The 16341-nt window shown below is 52.0% G+C and overlaps 3 protein-coding genes and 1 non-coding gene across 4 annotated transcripts in view; 1 reads left to right on the top strand and 3 right to left on the bottom strand.

Moving 5' to 3' along the window:
* Positions 1 to 3928: 3928 nt before the first annotated feature.
* Positions 3929 to 9008, bottom strand: PHB2 (prohibitin 2). The gene is made up of 10 exons (XM_035028324.1): positions 8602 to 9008; positions 8353 to 8437; positions 7980 to 8059; positions 6686 to 6870; positions 6120 to 6249; positions 5912 to 6015; positions 5418 to 5495; positions 4971 to 5047; positions 4480 to 4485; positions 3929 to 4287 (listed from the first exon to the last, which is right to left on the bottom strand). The coding sequence occupies exons 1-10, from the start codon at positions 8726 to 8728 to the stop codon at positions 4260 to 4262; spliced, it is 900 nt and encodes a 299-aa protein (XP_034884215.1). The 5' UTR covers positions 8729 to 9008; the 3' UTR covers positions 3929 to 4259.
* Positions 5580 to 5841, bottom strand: LOC118025871. Its single transcript, XR_004683431.1, has one exon. It is a non-coding gene; the product is annotated as a small nucleolar RNA U89 (small nucleolar RNA).
* A 34-nt stretch (positions 9009 to 9042) lies between the features above and the next one.
* On the top strand, positions 9043 to 15004 carry EMG1 (EMG1 N1-specific pseudouridine methyltransferase). Its single transcript, XM_035028325.1, has 6 exons — positions 9043 to 9284; positions 13397 to 13498; positions 13610 to 13751; positions 14129 to 14187; positions 14272 to 14421; positions 14731 to 15004. Exons 1-6 carry the CDS (start codon positions 9117 to 9119, stop codon positions 14842 to 14844), a joined length of 735 nt encoding a protein of 244 aa, XP_034884216.1. The 5' UTR covers positions 9043 to 9116; the 3' UTR covers positions 14845 to 15004.
* Positions 15005 to 15239: 235 nt separating this feature from the next.
* LPCAT3 (lysophosphatidylcholine acyltransferase 3) overlaps positions 15240 to 16341 on the bottom strand; it is a 38818-nt gene continuing 37716 nt past the window's right edge. The window contains exons 11-13 of the mRNA XM_035028322.1: positions 16150 to 16308; positions 15901 to 16029; positions 15240 to 15650 (exon numbers count right to left, since the gene is read on the bottom strand). Coding sequence (XP_034884213.1) covers positions 15913 to 16029; positions 16150 to 16308 — 276 coding nt within the window. The 3' untranslated portion in view covers positions 15240 to 15650; positions 15901 to 15912. The remainder of the gene's footprint in view (positions 15651 to 15900; positions 16030 to 16149; positions 16309 to 16341) is intronic.

The following is a 16341-nucleotide window of genomic DNA, read 5'->3' as shown; positions in this document are numbered from 1 at the left end:
ATATATATATATATATATATATATATAAAATAAAATGAAGGATGATCCTGACAGGGTGGTTGTGAAGATCACTGAGATTAGGGAGGAAGATCACAACTGGCAACAATAATTCATTACACACCGGTCATGTGTCAGGCACTGTTTCAAAGGCTACACATTCAATCTAGGTACCTGTGTGATGCCCATGTCACCGCGGGGGAAACTGAGGCACAGATAGACTACATGACTTGCTCACAGGCACAGAACTGCTGAGCAGTGAGGCTAGGATTTGAACTCAGGCCGCCTGGCTCCAGAGCACACAGTCCCGGAGATGCCCCTGGGGTCACCCTGAGGGGACACAGCCGCACTCCTCTGGCGCTGACTTCCAGATCTCAGAGCTCGGGCCGCTCCCGGCCCCGGAAGCACAGGCCTGGCACCTCGCGCCGCCGCCGGCCGCCCCTCCCTCCCCGGGCTCCTGCGGGCTCAGGCTGGTGCGCCTCGCTCCTCCCTTCTCCGGGGCCGCGGCCGCCCTCGGGCTCCTGGCAGTTTTCTTTTTGTCCCCTCTTCCTTGCTCCGTGTCCAGGGTGAGCTAACCAGAGATTCCTTCCTTGGGTTACGGCTTTATCTTGACTGAGAAGCCTGTCTCCTGGAGCCTTTAGCCCGTGAGGGTCCCTGCTGCAGGAGAGGCTGAGGAGCGGGCTGACCCTTAGTGTCATTGAGCGCGTGCTTTGTTGCCGGGTGTCCACTGTGTCACGGGCACTGGAACAGTGCGGGGGGGCATGGTGTGCACACGACAGGTCACGTTGTTGTGCAGCCAGGAGACCGGCCACAAGCAGCAGATACAAACGGACAGGTGCTAGGAAGGACGCAAACAAAGGAGACAGAGAGAGAGGAGAGCTTGGATTGGGCCACACGAGAGGCCCTGGAGCCATCGCCCTCCTGGGGGCGGGTGGGTGGGGCATCACCTGTGGGCCCCGGGCTCCCCTCCCAGCGACGCCTAGAGCTGCACAAAAGAAAGGCGGGTCCCAGCCCTCTAGCCACCCCAGGGCTAACTGCCTGTGGGCTGGGACTTGGCCGCAGGGCACTGAGGTGGGTCCAGGAGCAGCTCTGCCCTGCGGGTGCACGGTCCCCCCGCCCCCCCAGCAGGTGGCCGTTTCTCCCCACCGGACCACTGCGAGGGCTGCTGGAGAGCGGCTCAGCCCTTTAATGGGTAGGGTCTGTGCTGGCCTCCTGGTGGGGTGGGCTCCCCAACACTAGGGCTGAGGACAAGGGAGGCACCCCGCCGGGCCCTGCCTGCCCTTCAACACGCAGGGTTGCCCAGCACAGGCTGGGGGCACAGCCCAGTCCCTGCCGAGCGGACCCCTCGCTGACCTCAGGGCTCTCTGGCCTTGGGCAGGGTAGGAGGCCTTAGAGGAAGGGGCCGGCCAGGGCAGGAGTAGCTGTTGGGCCAGGCCAAGGAGGCAGGCCAAGGGGCCCGAAGGCAGCCCCTCTCTTTTCCTGCTGGACCCCAGGCTCCGAGTGTAGGCCCAGGGGGCCAAAGGAGGCGGGCGGGCGAGAAGGGACCTGTAGGAAGGGATGGGAGGCCTAGCGAGGTGGCCAGGCCTCAGAGGAGGTGCCTACGGTGGGCCCTGGGAGGGAAGGGGTTAAGGCAGTGGGGGGGCAGCCTATGGCAGGAGGACACACCTGTGCGCAGGGGCGGCGGGCGGGGCCCAGGTGAGGAGCCTGCGCTGCCAGGCGGGCGGAGAAGGAAGGAGGAAGAGTGGAGGCCGGGGGCAGGCGGGCTCTGGGCCTTTGAGTCCTGGACCTTGACTCCCCTTCCTCTCCTCGGCACTCACTCTGGGGGGGGCAGGCGGCCCGGGGACAGGTAAAGGCCACTGGGAGGGGGATTCTGGGGCCTAGTCAGGGGCCACAGAGTGGGGCTGAGGGCCGATGAATTGGTGTTGGGGGGGCGGCGGGGGGCAGGGGCTCCGAGGCTGAGAACAGGTGGGCAGGGGGCTGCGGAAGACCTGCCTGGGTCTCGGTGGCTCCGCAGCTCAGGGTGGGGCTGGTGGCGGGCTACGGGGCTCACCCGGAAGTGTCCCCAGGGACTGGGGGGGTGGGGGGGTGGGGGGATGGGAGCCAGGCTTCTGCAGCCTCTCCACAGGGAGCCTGGGCCGGAGGTGGGCAGGGGCCCCCGTCTTACCCAGCAGTGTTTGGGTGCTGGTTGGGAGTCTCTAATACTGCCGGGTAATGATGGAGGCCCCTGTCCCTGTGTCAGCGACATCTATCGCCTCAGGCCCCCCGGCCCCCTCCCGCAGGCTGCCGTCACTCTGCCGAACCTCCCCGCACACCGTGGAAGCCCCTTCATCTTGAGCGAAGGGTGCTGCAGAAGAGGTGGCTCTCGGTTGGCTGGCTGCCCACTGAAGGGACACAATGGCCCCGAGCCCCTCCCCCACCCCGGTGTGATTTGTCATCCGGTGGGTCCAGAACCCACAGCTAACCGTGAGCTTGGGAGTGGCTCACATACTCTCAGGAGACCTCGCCTGGCCGGCGGCCAGGGTCCCGGTAGCAGCTGGTCAGCTCCGGCCTGGAGCTGCGCGTCCGCCGGCTCTGGGTCCATCTTCCAGTGCAGTGTTGGATGGTCTAATCGTGAAGCTCCTAACACTGTCTGGTAAAGATGGCCCCCGGGCCGGCTCCCTCGGCAGCGACCTTCAGGGAGCCCCGAAGACCGTGGAGGCCTCCTGATGAACCACCTCTGACCTTTACCCCGCTGGGTGAGGGGGGTACATCACTAGAAAAGGGGAGCAACGGGGAGGAGACAAAATGGCTGCCCTGAGAGCTGCCGCAGGATTTGGAAACATACTCGTTCGCCAGGTACCTCCATTCCCTTCCCGCCTTGGGAAGGCGAAAGAAGGAAAGTGTGCATAGGACCTCGTGGTGGACTGGTTCGGGTCACTTGGCCTGTCTTTTGTCTGATTGTCGATTTCATCGTAGGCTCCTAGCTCCTGAGGAGTGGGAAGCCGTACCTGCCCCATCTCCCTGTCCTTTTTATGACACTCACCTGCGGGGCAGGGGGGCGTTAATCTACTTTTCTCCAACAATCTGAGAACTGGAAGACGAAGCCCAGTCCCTAACCCTGTAAGACTCCTCTCCTCCCCTACCACGTACTCTGTAATTCCTGTACTTACTTTTGCCCCCAGTGCTAATGGTTCCCAATGTTCCTTGTCTCCCCATAAAGACAAGGGATGGGGACATAGGGGCTGTGGTGTGATTCGGGCACAAGCAGTGGCTTCATTTCTCTGCTGCTTGAGTTGCCGAGGGCTGTCTTGGGAAGGATGTGAGGCGGCCGTGTAGGGACTGAAGACGGGCACCTGCTCTGTTGGGGGCCCAGGGGTGCTGGCGTGAAGAGCCTACCTCCGCAGGTAAAACACTGTTTCACAAACGGCTTCTCACATCTGGCGACTGAGAAATTTGAGTGTAGGTAGCCCCCGGCAAGGAACTTGATCCTCTGGGCTTCTGAACACAAAGTCCCTCGACAGGCGCAAATGGTTTCCCCCACAGCTACATGGAGCCTTGTTACCAAGGAAGCAGCTCGTGGTGGGGTCATCAGATTTTTTTGGTCTAGCTCAGCAAAGCCACAGCTGCTCCAGCCTTAAAAAAGGAAATGTTGGTGAATAAACACTGGTGATGTGGTAGAAGTGGAGGGTGGAGTGAAAAGTGCAGCTGGGCCGCAGTATCCGAGGACCTGTTGCTCCCAGCTTGGGTCCTGTTTTGGATTTGACTCAGCTGGGCTTCCACGGTGAGCAGCCGGGCCGCAGCCGGCCCGGGTCCGCAACTCCTCCTCAACAGCCCTGGTCAGAATCTTTGCGCCCCCTGCTGGCAGATACGAGGAAAGGCCCAGAAGTGCGGGACCTGAACCTGCGCATGCGTGCCTCCCCTCACCCGGCTCAAACACGTGACGCAAAAAGACTTGAGTTTAAGTAATAAAAATTTATTGAGAATTCCTGGGATGGTGGTTGTCGCCTCCCGACCTGGAGGGAGGAACCAACACTGTAGGCAATCACTCCAAAATCACACTGTCCCAACACCTCTGGCCGACACAGGGAGGAGCAAAATCATTCCCCAGAAAACTTGTCAGGCTTTGTTCATCCAAGAAGGGTTGGGAGGACAGATGCGAGAGGGACCATCACATGATACTGGGGGTGGGATGGGGGTGCGCTGGACCCTAAGCTGGCTCCTCAAAAACCAGGGGAGGAACAGATCCACTTCTTCTCTGGGAGTGGAGTTCCCGGTCACCAGGCTCATTTCTTACCCTTGATGAGGCTGTCACTGTGGAAATGGGACAGATGGCACTATTAGAGAACATAAATGCGAGAGGCAGAAGAACTCAGGCCACTCCCTCCTCCCTGAGTGAGGGGGCGTGTGTCATGAGGTGAGAATGGGGAGGCGGTGGGGAAAGAGGCAGGTACTGGGAGATGAACTGCAAGACCCCAGAGAAACAAGGACGCGTCACCAACTTACCTGCCTCTGTGGATACCGGGTCACCGGATGAAGGGGAAGCACAGAAAGAGAAGAGAAATGCACAGGTCATTTGACAACGTCAGGCCCCACCTGCTCTAAACCTGCCTTCGCTCCCAAGAGAAAAAGACAAATGGTTGGAAGCCAGGAATCTCGCTCTGAGAAGAGGCTGGTTCCCTTGGCCACGACCATTTCTCGTCTGTCCTTTCTAGCATCCTTCCATGCCCTCGAGCAGCCATTTTAAGGCTTCCGAGTACGAGTACAGAGTATCATCTTTCACTGCTTCTCAGTTAGGACCAAACCTCACAGCTCGAGTGCTTTTTTACACGAATAATCCTATTTGATCCCACAAAACCAATCTTAGGAGAGTCAAGTTAGGGGCTGTCAACCACCCACGATTCTAACTTTGGTTCAGACAAACGATGTCTTTCAAGCAACCAGACTCAAGTCCCATGCTCTCTGTGACACCCCACTGTGTAGGTCGTGTGTCTTACCGGGTGAAACTTTCATCCTGTAGGTTCAGGACGAGGTTGTCAGCAGTGAGATAGATACGGTTCTGTGATGTGGCAATCTATAGGGCCAGAAATAAAAAACAGATGCTAGTATTCACATCTGGACCCTGACCTTGCAATTCTGTAACCACTGATGGAATACGCTGGGTTAGGAACAGGCCTCTGGCAATGAGCGAAGGCATGGTTTCTGCACTCAGACAAAGGCCCAGAGCAGCGAGCAACTGTGATGTATTAGCACCGTGACAGAGGCATGAAAAGGTCAGGGAGCCCACAGAAATCATGTTTGATGGAGGAAGCATGTTGGAGGAGACAGTTTGAGTAGAAACCACAACAAACAAGATTCTAATCCCCTTGCTTCAACATGTTTTCACTTAAAACAATTCCAGACTCATGGCCGCCTTGCGGGGAATGCTGGGCTCCCAGACTCACCGTCTTGGAGATGTTCTGGGCTGCCCGGATCTTGCGCAGTTTGATATAGCCAGGGTTCTTGCTCAGGGCTTCTCCAAGGTGAGCAGGTTGGGGTTAAGGGTTCACCCAAGGTCCGGTCGCAACCCCTGGCCCCATCCTTACCACTGCAGCCCTTCTCTGGGCTGTCAGATCCAAGGTTGTGCTCAGACAGCTCGTGCCCAGTCCCACTTTGGCCCCCCACTGTGGGCCCCCCTGCAGGCAGCTGCCAGGAACTGGAGGCAGCAGAATTGGAGGCAAGGCCAGTGATGCTATGGATCTGCCTTACAGTGAGGAGCCAGGCCTCGGGCACCCCACGAAGATTTCAGATCCCATTCAAAACCTCCACCCCCAGGGAGCCAAGGACCAGAGAGCACGGAGTCACATTCGCCTTAGTGTCATCAGCCAGCCCAGGTGGGAGAAGGGGGAAGCAAAGTGCTCCAGGGGCTGGGCAGAGACCTCTCCTAGCAGAAGGATATCATTTTGGCGGCCTCAGCCTCACCCTCAGCCTGCACAATCTTCTGCCGCTGTTCCTGCTTTGCTTTTTCCACCAAAAACTGGGCCCGCTGGGCCTCCTGCTGAGCTGTGGTGGGAGAGAGTCAGGGGGTCACAGATGTGAGATGTCAGAGACCCCATTCCGCCTCCTGCATTCTCAGAAACCCTGGCCCTAGTCCTCTTGTAACTCACCCACTTGTTTGGCTTCCACAGCAGCTGTGTATTCTCGGCTAAAGCTGAGCTCTGTGATGGCCACATCATCCAGAATGAGGCTGAAGTCCTTGGCTCTTTCTGTCAACTCCCGCCGGATCAACAAGGATACCTTGACAGGGAGGGTCAGGGAGAGGCAGATTGAAGGGACTGGAGAACTGGAAGGGAGGGGTATTGCTGGGATCGTCTGAATACCAGATCACCAGAAAATGGCAGAAAACAACCCTTCCTTGGTTCTGCAGCTAGAATATCTGAGCTGGAAAGGACTTAGTCCAATCTTCCCAGCAGGTCACAGTGACTCCTCATCTCCCGCTCTCCCCAGCACAATATGTACCTCTAGACCTTGCTAGTGTTTTCTCCCATGCTTCCTACTCAGAGCTCTTGAGCACCGGTCTCCACCCATTTCCCACACTGGCCATTAGTACAGCTTTGAGGTGAAAAGGGATCTAGGGTCATGATCCTTTTCTAATAAGCTGCCCTTCCTAATACCCACTGCTCCAGGCCTAGGAGGGAAGGTGGGAAGCCATGTAGAGGGTGACAGGTCAGACCTGGGCCCGCTGGGTGATCAGCTGTGAGGCATTGAACTTGGCCACCACACTCTTCAGCACCTCGTTGACAATGGACGGCAGCACTCGCTCCTCGTAGTCTAGCCCTAGACGCTGATACATGCTGGGAAGCTCCATGGCATTGGGTCGAGACAGCACTCGCAGGGAGATGTTCACCATCTGCAGGTCTGAGAGTGAGGTCAGCAGTGGCTGGACAAGGCCCCAGGGGCCTCATTTGGCCTTTTAGCCAAGCACCTTTCCCCAAGCATTTTCTCCTCCTCTGCTCTCTACACCTGGTGCAGTGCTGTGCAGGGTGACAGGCCAAATGTGGCCTCTGCCGCTGTAAGGTCTTGTCGACCCGCCAGCTCTCCACCAGTAGAGCTGACCTCTCGTTTTGCTTCTGTACTGTGTTCAACCTCTACTGCAGGCTCTCTCATGCTGCATCATAATCACCTGCCTTCTTTTTTTTTTTTTTTAGATTTTATTTATTTATTTGAGAGAGAGAATGAGAGAGAGAGAGAGCACACATGAGAGGTGGGAGGGTCAGAGGGAGAAGCAGACTCCCTGCTGAGCAGGGAGCCTGATGCGGGACTCGATTCCGGGACTCCAGGATCATGACCTGAGCCGAAGGCAGTTACTTAACCAACTGAGCCACCCAGGCACCCCATCACCTGCCTTCTTTACTAGACTGTATGGACTTGAGCACAAGGATCGCGTTTTATGAATCCTTTATTACCAGGGCCTAGGATTCAGGGGATGTTAAGCCACTTGCACTAAATACAGTACAAGACAGTACATTACACGTGAGCTACCTGAACTAGTGTGTACATGCCTCTGTGTGTGTGTGTGTGTGAGAGGGAAAGAAGTCTGGGGAATCTCAAAGACCGCTTCTATGTATGGTTTGGCAAGGAACAGGTGCTCCAGTGAAAAGTGGGGCCAAGTTTCCCCAGGAGAGGGGACACTAGTGGATAGAAGTAGTCAAGCAGTTAAAAGAAAACAAGGCTTTACAATAAGGCTTTGATCTAGTTAGTGAATAAGACAAAGGACAAACAGTACTCTCGCTGAATTTACATTAGCAGGGAGGGACCGTTTAGATAGATACGGGTGAACACACAGAATGTCCAGAATATACTGCTTTAACCTCAGAAGCAGATACTTTTACTATAGCTCTTCTGCAGATTTGGAAACCAAGGCCCAAGAGATGTGACGCTATCCTCTTCCCCTAGGATCTCCTGCCAGGCTCCTTTGCTTACTTTATGCAGCCACCTGCCAGGGACTACCAAGTGCCCAGACCTACCTTTGGAGCCTGTGGGGGAGGAAATTTTTCGGGGTCTGGCCCGAATGTCATAGATGATGGGGTACTGGAACCAGGGGATCCTGCAGGGGAGGGAACATGCACAGGTATTAGGAGACTGCAGTTTCACTAGTTTCGCCTGGTTTTTCCTCCCCACGTGTTTCTTGGCCTGCTCCATCTCTCAACGACCACGGACAAAGAGAAATTCTCTTCTCCCTCTGGAGAACAGTTTATGTGCTGCAGGAGTTTGGGGCAGCACCCAATGTCCAGGAGAAGTAAAGGGCAGCGCTGAGTCCTTTGAAGTCCTACTGCAGCCACTGGTGGGTTGGCTTTCAAGGGTGAAGGGTCAGGGTCAGTCCACTCTGCCCGCCATTACCTGAAGTGAAGGCCTTCGGCCAGTATGGTGTCCTGCTGCACGCCACCGATCCGATTAAAGAAAATGGCTCTGTGCCCGCCTTCCACTGTGGGGAGAGGGGTGGGGATCAGGCCAAAACGCTGCTGAGAGTATGTACTAGCCTCTGGTGGGGCGGGGAGAGGGGGTGGGTGTGCGCGGGGCCCCGGCGGGACCGGGCAGGGGATCTGGGGGGGATGGGAGGAGTCCGGAGAGCGGGCAGAGGTTGCTCACCGGTGAACACGGATTCGCGGACGCCGTACGCCACGGCGCCGGCCCCCAGCAGCAGCTTCAGCGCCGTGCCCATGCCCCGGGGCCCGGAGGGCAGCCGTCCCGCTAAGTCCTTCAAGTTCTGGGCCATGTCCGATCCTGAGGCCGGCGGCACCAGAGGTCAGAAGCGGGTGCCGGCCCACCTCAACCCCACTCCAGTTCGGAGATCGCACCCTTCACACGAGGGTCCGGGGCCCGCGGCGCTCGCGGGAGAAAGGGCACCGGAAGTGCGCTCCCTTCTAAACCCTCCCCGGCGCCCACAGCGGACGCGAACTTCGCGCACAGGAATTACGCATTCGGAAGTTCCCGCCCCTTTCTGGAACTCGCCCTTCCAGAGAGGATTCCTTAGCGTGAGACTGCTAGCCATTGCCATTTCCAAGTGCCCACTTTCAAAATGGCAGCCGGAAAGAAGCTTGAGATTAGGGGTAGGGCGAGGTTTAATTTAAGGACCTTAGCGCAATTTCCGGTCCAGTGGCAAGATGGCTGCGCCCAGTGGCGGATTCCAACCTCGTGAACGACGCGGTGGGGAGCAGGGAGAGGACTGGGATGCTGTGGCTCCCAAGCGGCCCCGACTCGGGGCGGGGAACAAGATCGGAGGGCGAAGGCTCATTGTGGTGCTGGAAGGGGCCAGTCTGGAGACAGTCAAGGTAGTTTGGGACGAGGAAGTGGAGAAATAGTAGATTGATAGGATGGGACCCCCAGGGGTGAGGGTGAGAGGCTCAAAGTGGTTGGGGAGGCAGAGAGAGGTGAAACATCCTTTTGGAGGAAGAGTGGCCTAGGTGATTGTCTCTTGGTTTAACATCCTGGCTTGGCATCAGTCGTTTTCTTCTGTCCTTCTTGAATCCTATTGCAGCTGTCCGGTTGTGGCTGCCAATTGATTTACTAGGATTCTGTGATAGTCATCTAAGGGCGAGAGGAGGGGAGGGGAGATTTGTCCATCGGTCATCCCATATCCTAAGGTAAGTTCTTGAGCAAAGGAGAAAGGTAGTTACTGCAGCTCAGTTTGCCCAAGCCTTTTGTCAGGACTTTTGTGTTTTATTTCGTTAACATGTCTCTGTTGTCACCCTCCTTTATATTACTATCCACTTCGAAACACTGGATCAGATTATCCTTTAATATTTTTAAATCCTTTTTTTTTTTTTTTAACCGTCATTCGGCTGTTTTCCTGAATAAATCCAGCAATTCCCTATTTTAAAACTGCAGTGTTCTCATTCTCTTTCTTGGTTCTCTTACCCTTTAGGCCTAAACTGACTGTCCAGTGAGTAGGCCCAGAAGAAATAGCCCTGGTTTATAAGTCATACTTGGTTGGGTTTTTTTTTTTCTCCATACTTGGGTTTTAATCTTGGTTTTTATACTTATTTTAGAGTGTGTGATTTTGATTGAGAAAACAAGTCCTCAGTTTGTAAAGTGGGGGTTAATACTTTGAAAGTGCTTTGAAAGTATTATTTTGATAGTAATGTATGCTGTGACTCTTTTCCATCTTTACTTCCTCAACCAGTTACTATACTAAGCTTGCAGTCTAGAAAGCCCCCCCTTTTTCATTTTTCTTAGGTAATTGATATTTCTAACTTAACTATAGGATCTGATATTCATCCCTCACTTAATTGCTTGCTCTGTTTCCAGCCTATTAATTCTGAATGTCATGTAACCACTTTGTGTCTTCACGTGTTCCATGGGGATGATAGTACTTACCTTACTGGGTTAGGGGGATAAAAGGAGGTAGTATCAGTAAAGACTTTAGAATAATGTCTGTCATTTGGAATTACTACTATTGTTATTGATTCTAGGTTCTTTATTAAGAAGTTGAAAAGGGGGCACCAGTTGGTTAAGCATCTGACTCTTGATTTTGGCTTAGATCATGATCTCAGGGTCGTGAAATTGAGCCCCGCGTCTGGCTCTACGCTGAGCATGGAGCCTGCTTAAGATATTCTCTCTCCCTCTGTCCCAGCCCCTCGTGCGCCTCACTCATACAGTCTATTAAAAAAAAGAAGTTGAAAAGGTCATGGTCAAATTAAAATTCTTAGAGCATGCTGGAAGAGTTTAGGTCAAATTGTCATTAATGGTGCTCCAGGGGTGACTGAATTCATAGCTAGCTGAAATCTGTACTGTTTTCTTTTCCCTGCCTTGTGCTGGTATTGTTCTGATAGCCTCACTGAGCCTGCTCTCGCCCATTTATTCCTTATACTCCAGACTCATTGGCCTTTCGTTAAGCTCTTTGGAAGCACTAAGTTCTCTGATATCCTAAGGCCATTACACATAATGTTTCCTAATGGAAGCTCCCTTTACTCAGCTCTTTGCTTCATTAATTCCTACTTAATGTTCATTTACTTAAAAATTACTGAGTTTTATTATTGCTGCTCAATCTTCAGTTATCAGTTTAAGTATTATTTCCTTATAGAAGTGACTCCCTTCCTGGTATAAATCAGGACTTCCTGTTATAATCCTTTAATGAACCAGATGGTTCACTTTTCTTTCATAATGTTCATCAAAATTTGGTTGTGGCTTCATGTGGTTGTTTACCATTTGTCTCTTCCACTAGAAGGCTCCTCCATGAGGGTAGGCAATAAGGTTTTAAAAATTCTTAATATCTCCAGTACCTGTTACAGAAAATGCATACAGTATTCATTCTCTGATTATTCTAGTTAGTGGTTTTCAAGCTTATTAACCACAAACCACAATAAAAAAAATTACATTGTGAGCAAGTACACACGGGCAACTATAAAATACCAAAAGTTTCATAAACCATTACCTACCATGACTATATGTAAAGTACTCTGTTTTCATCTCTATTTCATTAAAAGAACAAAACTCCTAGTTATAACTAATGGGTAGAAACTAGATTGTTCTATTCAAGAAGTTCTTTTTCTTCGATATCCAAGAGTGTCCCATGGAGGTGTTTCTTGGTCCTTTGTTCTTTTCCTGTGCTTACTCTGACATTTTTGTCATTTCAGTTAGTTTCAAAATCTACATGCTTCTTTCCCCTAATTTTGTGGAGTTATCTATCTCAAGTTGCCAGACATACAAATGTTCTTTTGATACATAGAAACATAGCGTTTCAAATCTGGTATTTATATTTAATGGCATGTTTTTAAGACTTTTTACTGATCGTTTTAATGCTCCTTATGACTCCAAATTGCAATTTTTTTTTTAGCTGCTATAGATCTATCAGGCCAGATTTTTAGTATCACACTTCTAGCTGGTGACTTTTCTAGTATACAGAGTTGCCAGGATAATATCCCTTGCTCAGTCATGCCCCTGTTATTCCAGGATTATTTCTGGCTTTGTGCTTAATTACTTGAGGAACCTACAGTTTACAAAGCAGTTTCATATACAAACACTGTTCAATATACCTTTTTTTTAAAAAAGATTTATTTATTTATTTATTTCAGAGAGAGAGAGAATGAGAGAGAGCACATGAGAGGGGGGAGGGGCAGAGGGAGAAGCAGACTCCCCGCCGAGCAGGGAGCCCGATGCGGGACTCGATCCTGGGACTCCAGGATCATGACCTGAGCCGAAGGCAGTCACTTAACCAACTGAGCCACCCAGGCGCCCCCCCCCCCTTTTTTTTTTAAAGATTTTATTTATTTATTTGACAGAGACACAGCGAGAGAGGGAACACAAGCAGGGGGAGTGGGAGAGGGAGAAGCAGGCTCCCCGCAGAGCAGGGAGCCCGATGCGGGACTTGATCCCAGGACCCTGGGATCATGACCTGAGCCGAAGGCAGTCGCTCAACCAACTGAGCCACCCAGGCGCCCTTTTTTTTTTTTTTTTTTTTAAAGAGAGAGTGCGCATGCACCCATTGGGAGGGGAGGAGAGAAAGAGGGAGATTATGACTTGAGCCAAAATCAAGAGTTGGATGCTTGACTGAGCCACTCAGGTGCCTCTCAATATACATCTTCTTTATCCATTCATCTATCAAGGGACACTTGTAAATCTTGGCTATTGTAAATACAACGCTGTAATAAACATACAGGGCTGCATAGATCTTTTCAAATTAGTATTTTTGTTTTCTTTGGGTAAATATGGGTAGTAGAAGTACTGGATTGTATGGTATTTATATTTTTAATTTTTTGAGGAACCTCCATACTGTTTTCCACAGTGGCTGCACCAGTTTACATTCCCACCAACAGTGCACTAGGGTTCCCTTTTCTCCACATCCTCACCAACATTTAGTTCTTATCTTTGATACTACCCATTCTGGCTGGTGAGGTGGTATCTCATTGTGGTTTTGATTTGCATTTCCCTGATGAGTGATGTTGAGCATCTTTTTATGTGTCTGTTGGCCATCTGTAGGTCTTCCTTGGAAAAATGTCTGTAGGTCCTCTGCCTATTTTTTAACCATTGTTTGGTTTTTTGGTGCTGAGTTATGTAAGCTCTTTATATATTTTGGATACCCCTTATCAGACAGATCATTTGCAAATACCTTTTCCCATTCACAAGGTTGCCTTTTTGTTTTGTTGGTTTCCTTTGTCGGGCAGAAGTTTAGATCATGTGGTATCACAGGCTGTGTCCTTTCGTTTTCCCTCTAAGATCAGTTATGGTGGGAGGGGCGAAAGGGTCAGTGGCCACAGAGTAGCCTCTGAAGAGCTTGATGGGTCCCATCCCCAGGGTTTCTGATTCAGAAGATCTGGAGCAGACCTGAGAATCTGACTGTCTAACAAGTTTCCAGATGATGATTAAGATGATGCTGATTTGGGGACCACACTAGTCTAGGTAAAGGAAGGTTATCTTGCTCTCTGTCATGTTCCCTGTTCTTTAGGTAGGGAAGACATATGAGCTACTCAACTGTGACAAGCACAAGTCTGTGTTGTTGAAGAATGGACGGGACCCTGGGGAAGTGAGACCAGACATAGCTCACCAGGTAACTCCAGGGACAGAGCTTGCAACCCCCTGAGCCTTTGGGCAGAAGATCAGGCAGCTGCATGCTGCTTCTCTTCAGTCTGAACCGTGCCTTGGTTTCTACCTCCCTCAGAGTTTACTGATGCTGATGGACAGTCCCCTGAACCGAGCTGGCTTGCTACAGGTTTATATCCACACACAGAAGAATGTGCTGATTGAAGTAAACCCCCAGACTCGAATTCCCAGAACCTTTGACCGCTTTTGTGGCCTCATGGGTGAGATCTTTAGGACTTAAAGTTCAGAATGAACTCGGCAGTAGTGAAGAAGGGAGGAAGAGGACATGGGATAAATGAAATGTGAACTTTTTAAGTGGGGGGAGTGGGGAACATGTTTGATACCAGAAAAAGGGCTCTTCATTATCTTCCCAGGTGCGTGGGTAAGACCCGCATAGGTTCCTGGCTGAGTGAAAAAGGGAGAGGGAACTCCCTGTCATCCAGCTAGTCAGCTGCTCGTTCGGAACATTTTAGCACCGCAGTGTGGATTTAAAGGACACATGGAGCCCACCTTAACTGTGGGTTTTTCTGGTTAGATTTCTGGGCAGAAGAAATGGGGTCACCACCAAGCTCTGAACTTTCTTTCCCCTCCCCCCCAGTTCAGCTTTTACACAAACTCAGTGTTCGAGCAGCTGATGGCCCCCAAAAGCTCTTGAAGGTGATGTATTGGCACCCACTGGTTGGAGGTAGGGTTCTGAGATTGTTTCTGGGGCTGATTCCCCCCACCGCGTTCTTTCTTTAGGTAATTAAGAATCCAGTGTCAGATCACTTCCCGGTTGGATGTATGAAGATTGGCACATCTTTTTCCATCCCATTCGTCAGCGATGTACGAGAGTTGGTGCCCAGCAGTGACCCTATTGTTTTTGTGGTGGGGGCCTTTGCCCATGGCCAGGTAAGGTCTGGGCTCAACTCCTGGGTTCTCTGTAGAGCCGAGGCTTAGAATTCTAAGAATACCTGGCATTTTTTGATGACCTTGGGCAATAGCAGGTGAGAACAAAGCTGCAAGACCACATCCTGCCCCAGGCTGCATATTTTGAGGCCCGCTGGCATGTATTTGTGACAGGGGAAAAGTCAGGACCTTCTTATCCTTTGTACAAATGTGATATTAAATAGCTCTGTGAAATACTAGCTCAGCTGTGTTGTTCCGGCTTCACCTGTTAGAGAGTGACAGCCAGCTGACAGAACTGCTTCTCTCGTTTAGGTCAGTGTGGGGTACACAGAGAAGACGGTGTCCATCAGCAACTACCCCCTCTCTGCAGCCCTCACCTGTGCAAAACTCACCACAGCCTTTGAAGAAGTCTGGGGGGTCATCTGACAGCAGCACCTCGTTCTGGGACAGAGACCGTGGCCATCCCTCGACCCCGCTGTCAGCTCACTGCTCGGAGGGGACCTTCTTGCACCAAGACTGCGGGGGCTTGGGGAAGCAAGGCTGTACGTTTGCTATTTGTTTATCCTATAAATACTGTTCTTGCAAACCTGGTGGTTCTTTGAGGATTTCTAAACTGAGCAGTTATCTAGTGGTGTAAGCTGGTTGCCGTCCTCAGACTTCAGGAAAAGAGGTGAGGTTCCGGTGTTTGCAATCTGGGTCGGAGCTTTGCAGGAAGGCTTGGACGCCAAGCTTCCGGGCGGGGCAGGGAGTGAGCCCTGCTTGTTTCCACTATGGCGAGCCCGGAGAACTGTCTGTAAGAAAGCAGTCGGGAAGGCTAGCAGTGAAAAACTGAACAAAGAGAAGTGATTTTATCTGGTACAGTTCCAAGGTAGAAAAAAGTGGAGCAGGTGGGGCCTGGTACCCTCCCCTCCCCCCCATGGGGGGGTTGGTGGTAGCGGCACATATACAATCATAGTAAATTGGCAGAAGAAAAGCACAACAGATTCCTGGCTAGAGGGGGAGAGATAAGGCAACGTGCATGGGGGAGCCCAGAGGGGAGACATGGGCCCTCTACTCCTCCCACGAGAGTTTCCCCTTTGGCCCCAGATGAACACTTGGCTGGCAGCAGAGGCACGGCTAGGAGTACCGTGTCTTCCCCACTCCCTGGCTTCTACGTTCTCTGTGCTCTGAGGCGAAGGAGTGCTGTGGAAAGGGATACAAGTCGTTTCTGCACCAGCCCTGCTCTAGGCCACCTGCAAGAGAAGAGACTTGATTGGCAGGCCGGTCAGAGTCCCTCCTTCTAGTCCCTGGTCTGTAGCCCTTCCAGCTTCTTCCTGGCAAACCCGAGTTCGGGTAAGTCCGTGCCCCACACTGGGGTTTCCTAGAAGCCAGGCTACCTTGAGATTCACTCCAGATGTCCCATACTGCCTGCCTCCCATCTCCAATCTTGTGCTCTATTCTGTCACTTGGTAGTTCAGCTTAGCTACAGGGATATTTACTTACCAGGGAAATAGATTATCCCATTTTCTTTAACTTTTCTTTCCTTGGCACCATTGCTTTGTGAACATAAGGCAATATGAAGAGTAGGCTCAAGAAGAAGACGTGGCCAAGAAAATAGATGGATTTATACACCTGTGGGGGAGATAAAGGCCAATGAGGTAGACACAAGGCAGGGACTATCCCTTACCGCCAGAGGTTTCAGCGACCCCTCCCCCCCACCCCCGCAATCCTTGCCCAAAGGCCCTCGCTTACCTTAAACCATTTGTCCCATGTGAAGAGACAGAAGGCAGTCATTGAGTAACCCATGAAGAGCCAGTGGATGGTCTGCTGCATTAAATAGTAGAAGGGTTGTAGGACAGTAATGGAAGCCAGGTTGCTCAGGGTTGGGCTCTCCTGAATTAGGCTGGCAGCCTGGGGAGCGAGGGGAGAGGTCATCAGTGTCTT

The sequence above is a fragment of the Mirounga leonina genome, unplaced genomic scaffold, assembly GCF_011800145.1.
Source record: "Mirounga leonina isolate KUSES-001 unplaced genomic scaffold, KU_Mleo_1.0 Mir_201, whole genome shotgun sequence".
Taxonomy (NCBI): Eukaryota; Metazoa; Chordata; class Mammalia; order Carnivora; family Phocidae; genus Mirounga; species Mirounga leonina.
Note: the sequence above shows the minus strand (reverse complement) of the source record. Positions and strands in the feature narration are given on the sequence as shown.

Coding starts and splice junctions, on each gene's coding strand:
- PHB2 (XM_035028324.1), bottom strand. CDS start 8,728: ATGGCCCAGAACTTGAAGGACTTAGCGGGACGGCTGCCCTCCGGGCCC. Junction 8,438..8,601: donor CCGCGAATCCGTGTTCACCG/GTGAGCAACCTC, acceptor CTCTCCCCACAG/TGGAAGGCGGGCACAGAGCC. Junction 6,016..6,119: donor TGTGGAAGCCAAACAAGTGG/GTGAGTTACAAG, acceptor CTCCCACCACAG/CTCAGCAGGAGGCCCAGCGG.
- EMG1 (XM_035028325.1), top strand. CDS start 9,117: ATGGCTGCGCCCAGTGGCGGATTCCAACCTCGTGAACGACGCGGTGGG. Junction 9,285..13,396: donor CCAGTCTGGAGACAGTCAAG/GTAGTTTGGGAC, acceptor CCTGTTCTTTAG/GTAGGGAAGACATATGAGCT. Junction 13,752..14,128: donor CCGCTTTTGTGGCCTCATGG/GTGAGATCTTTA, acceptor CCTCCCCCCCAG/TTCAGCTTTTACACAAACTC.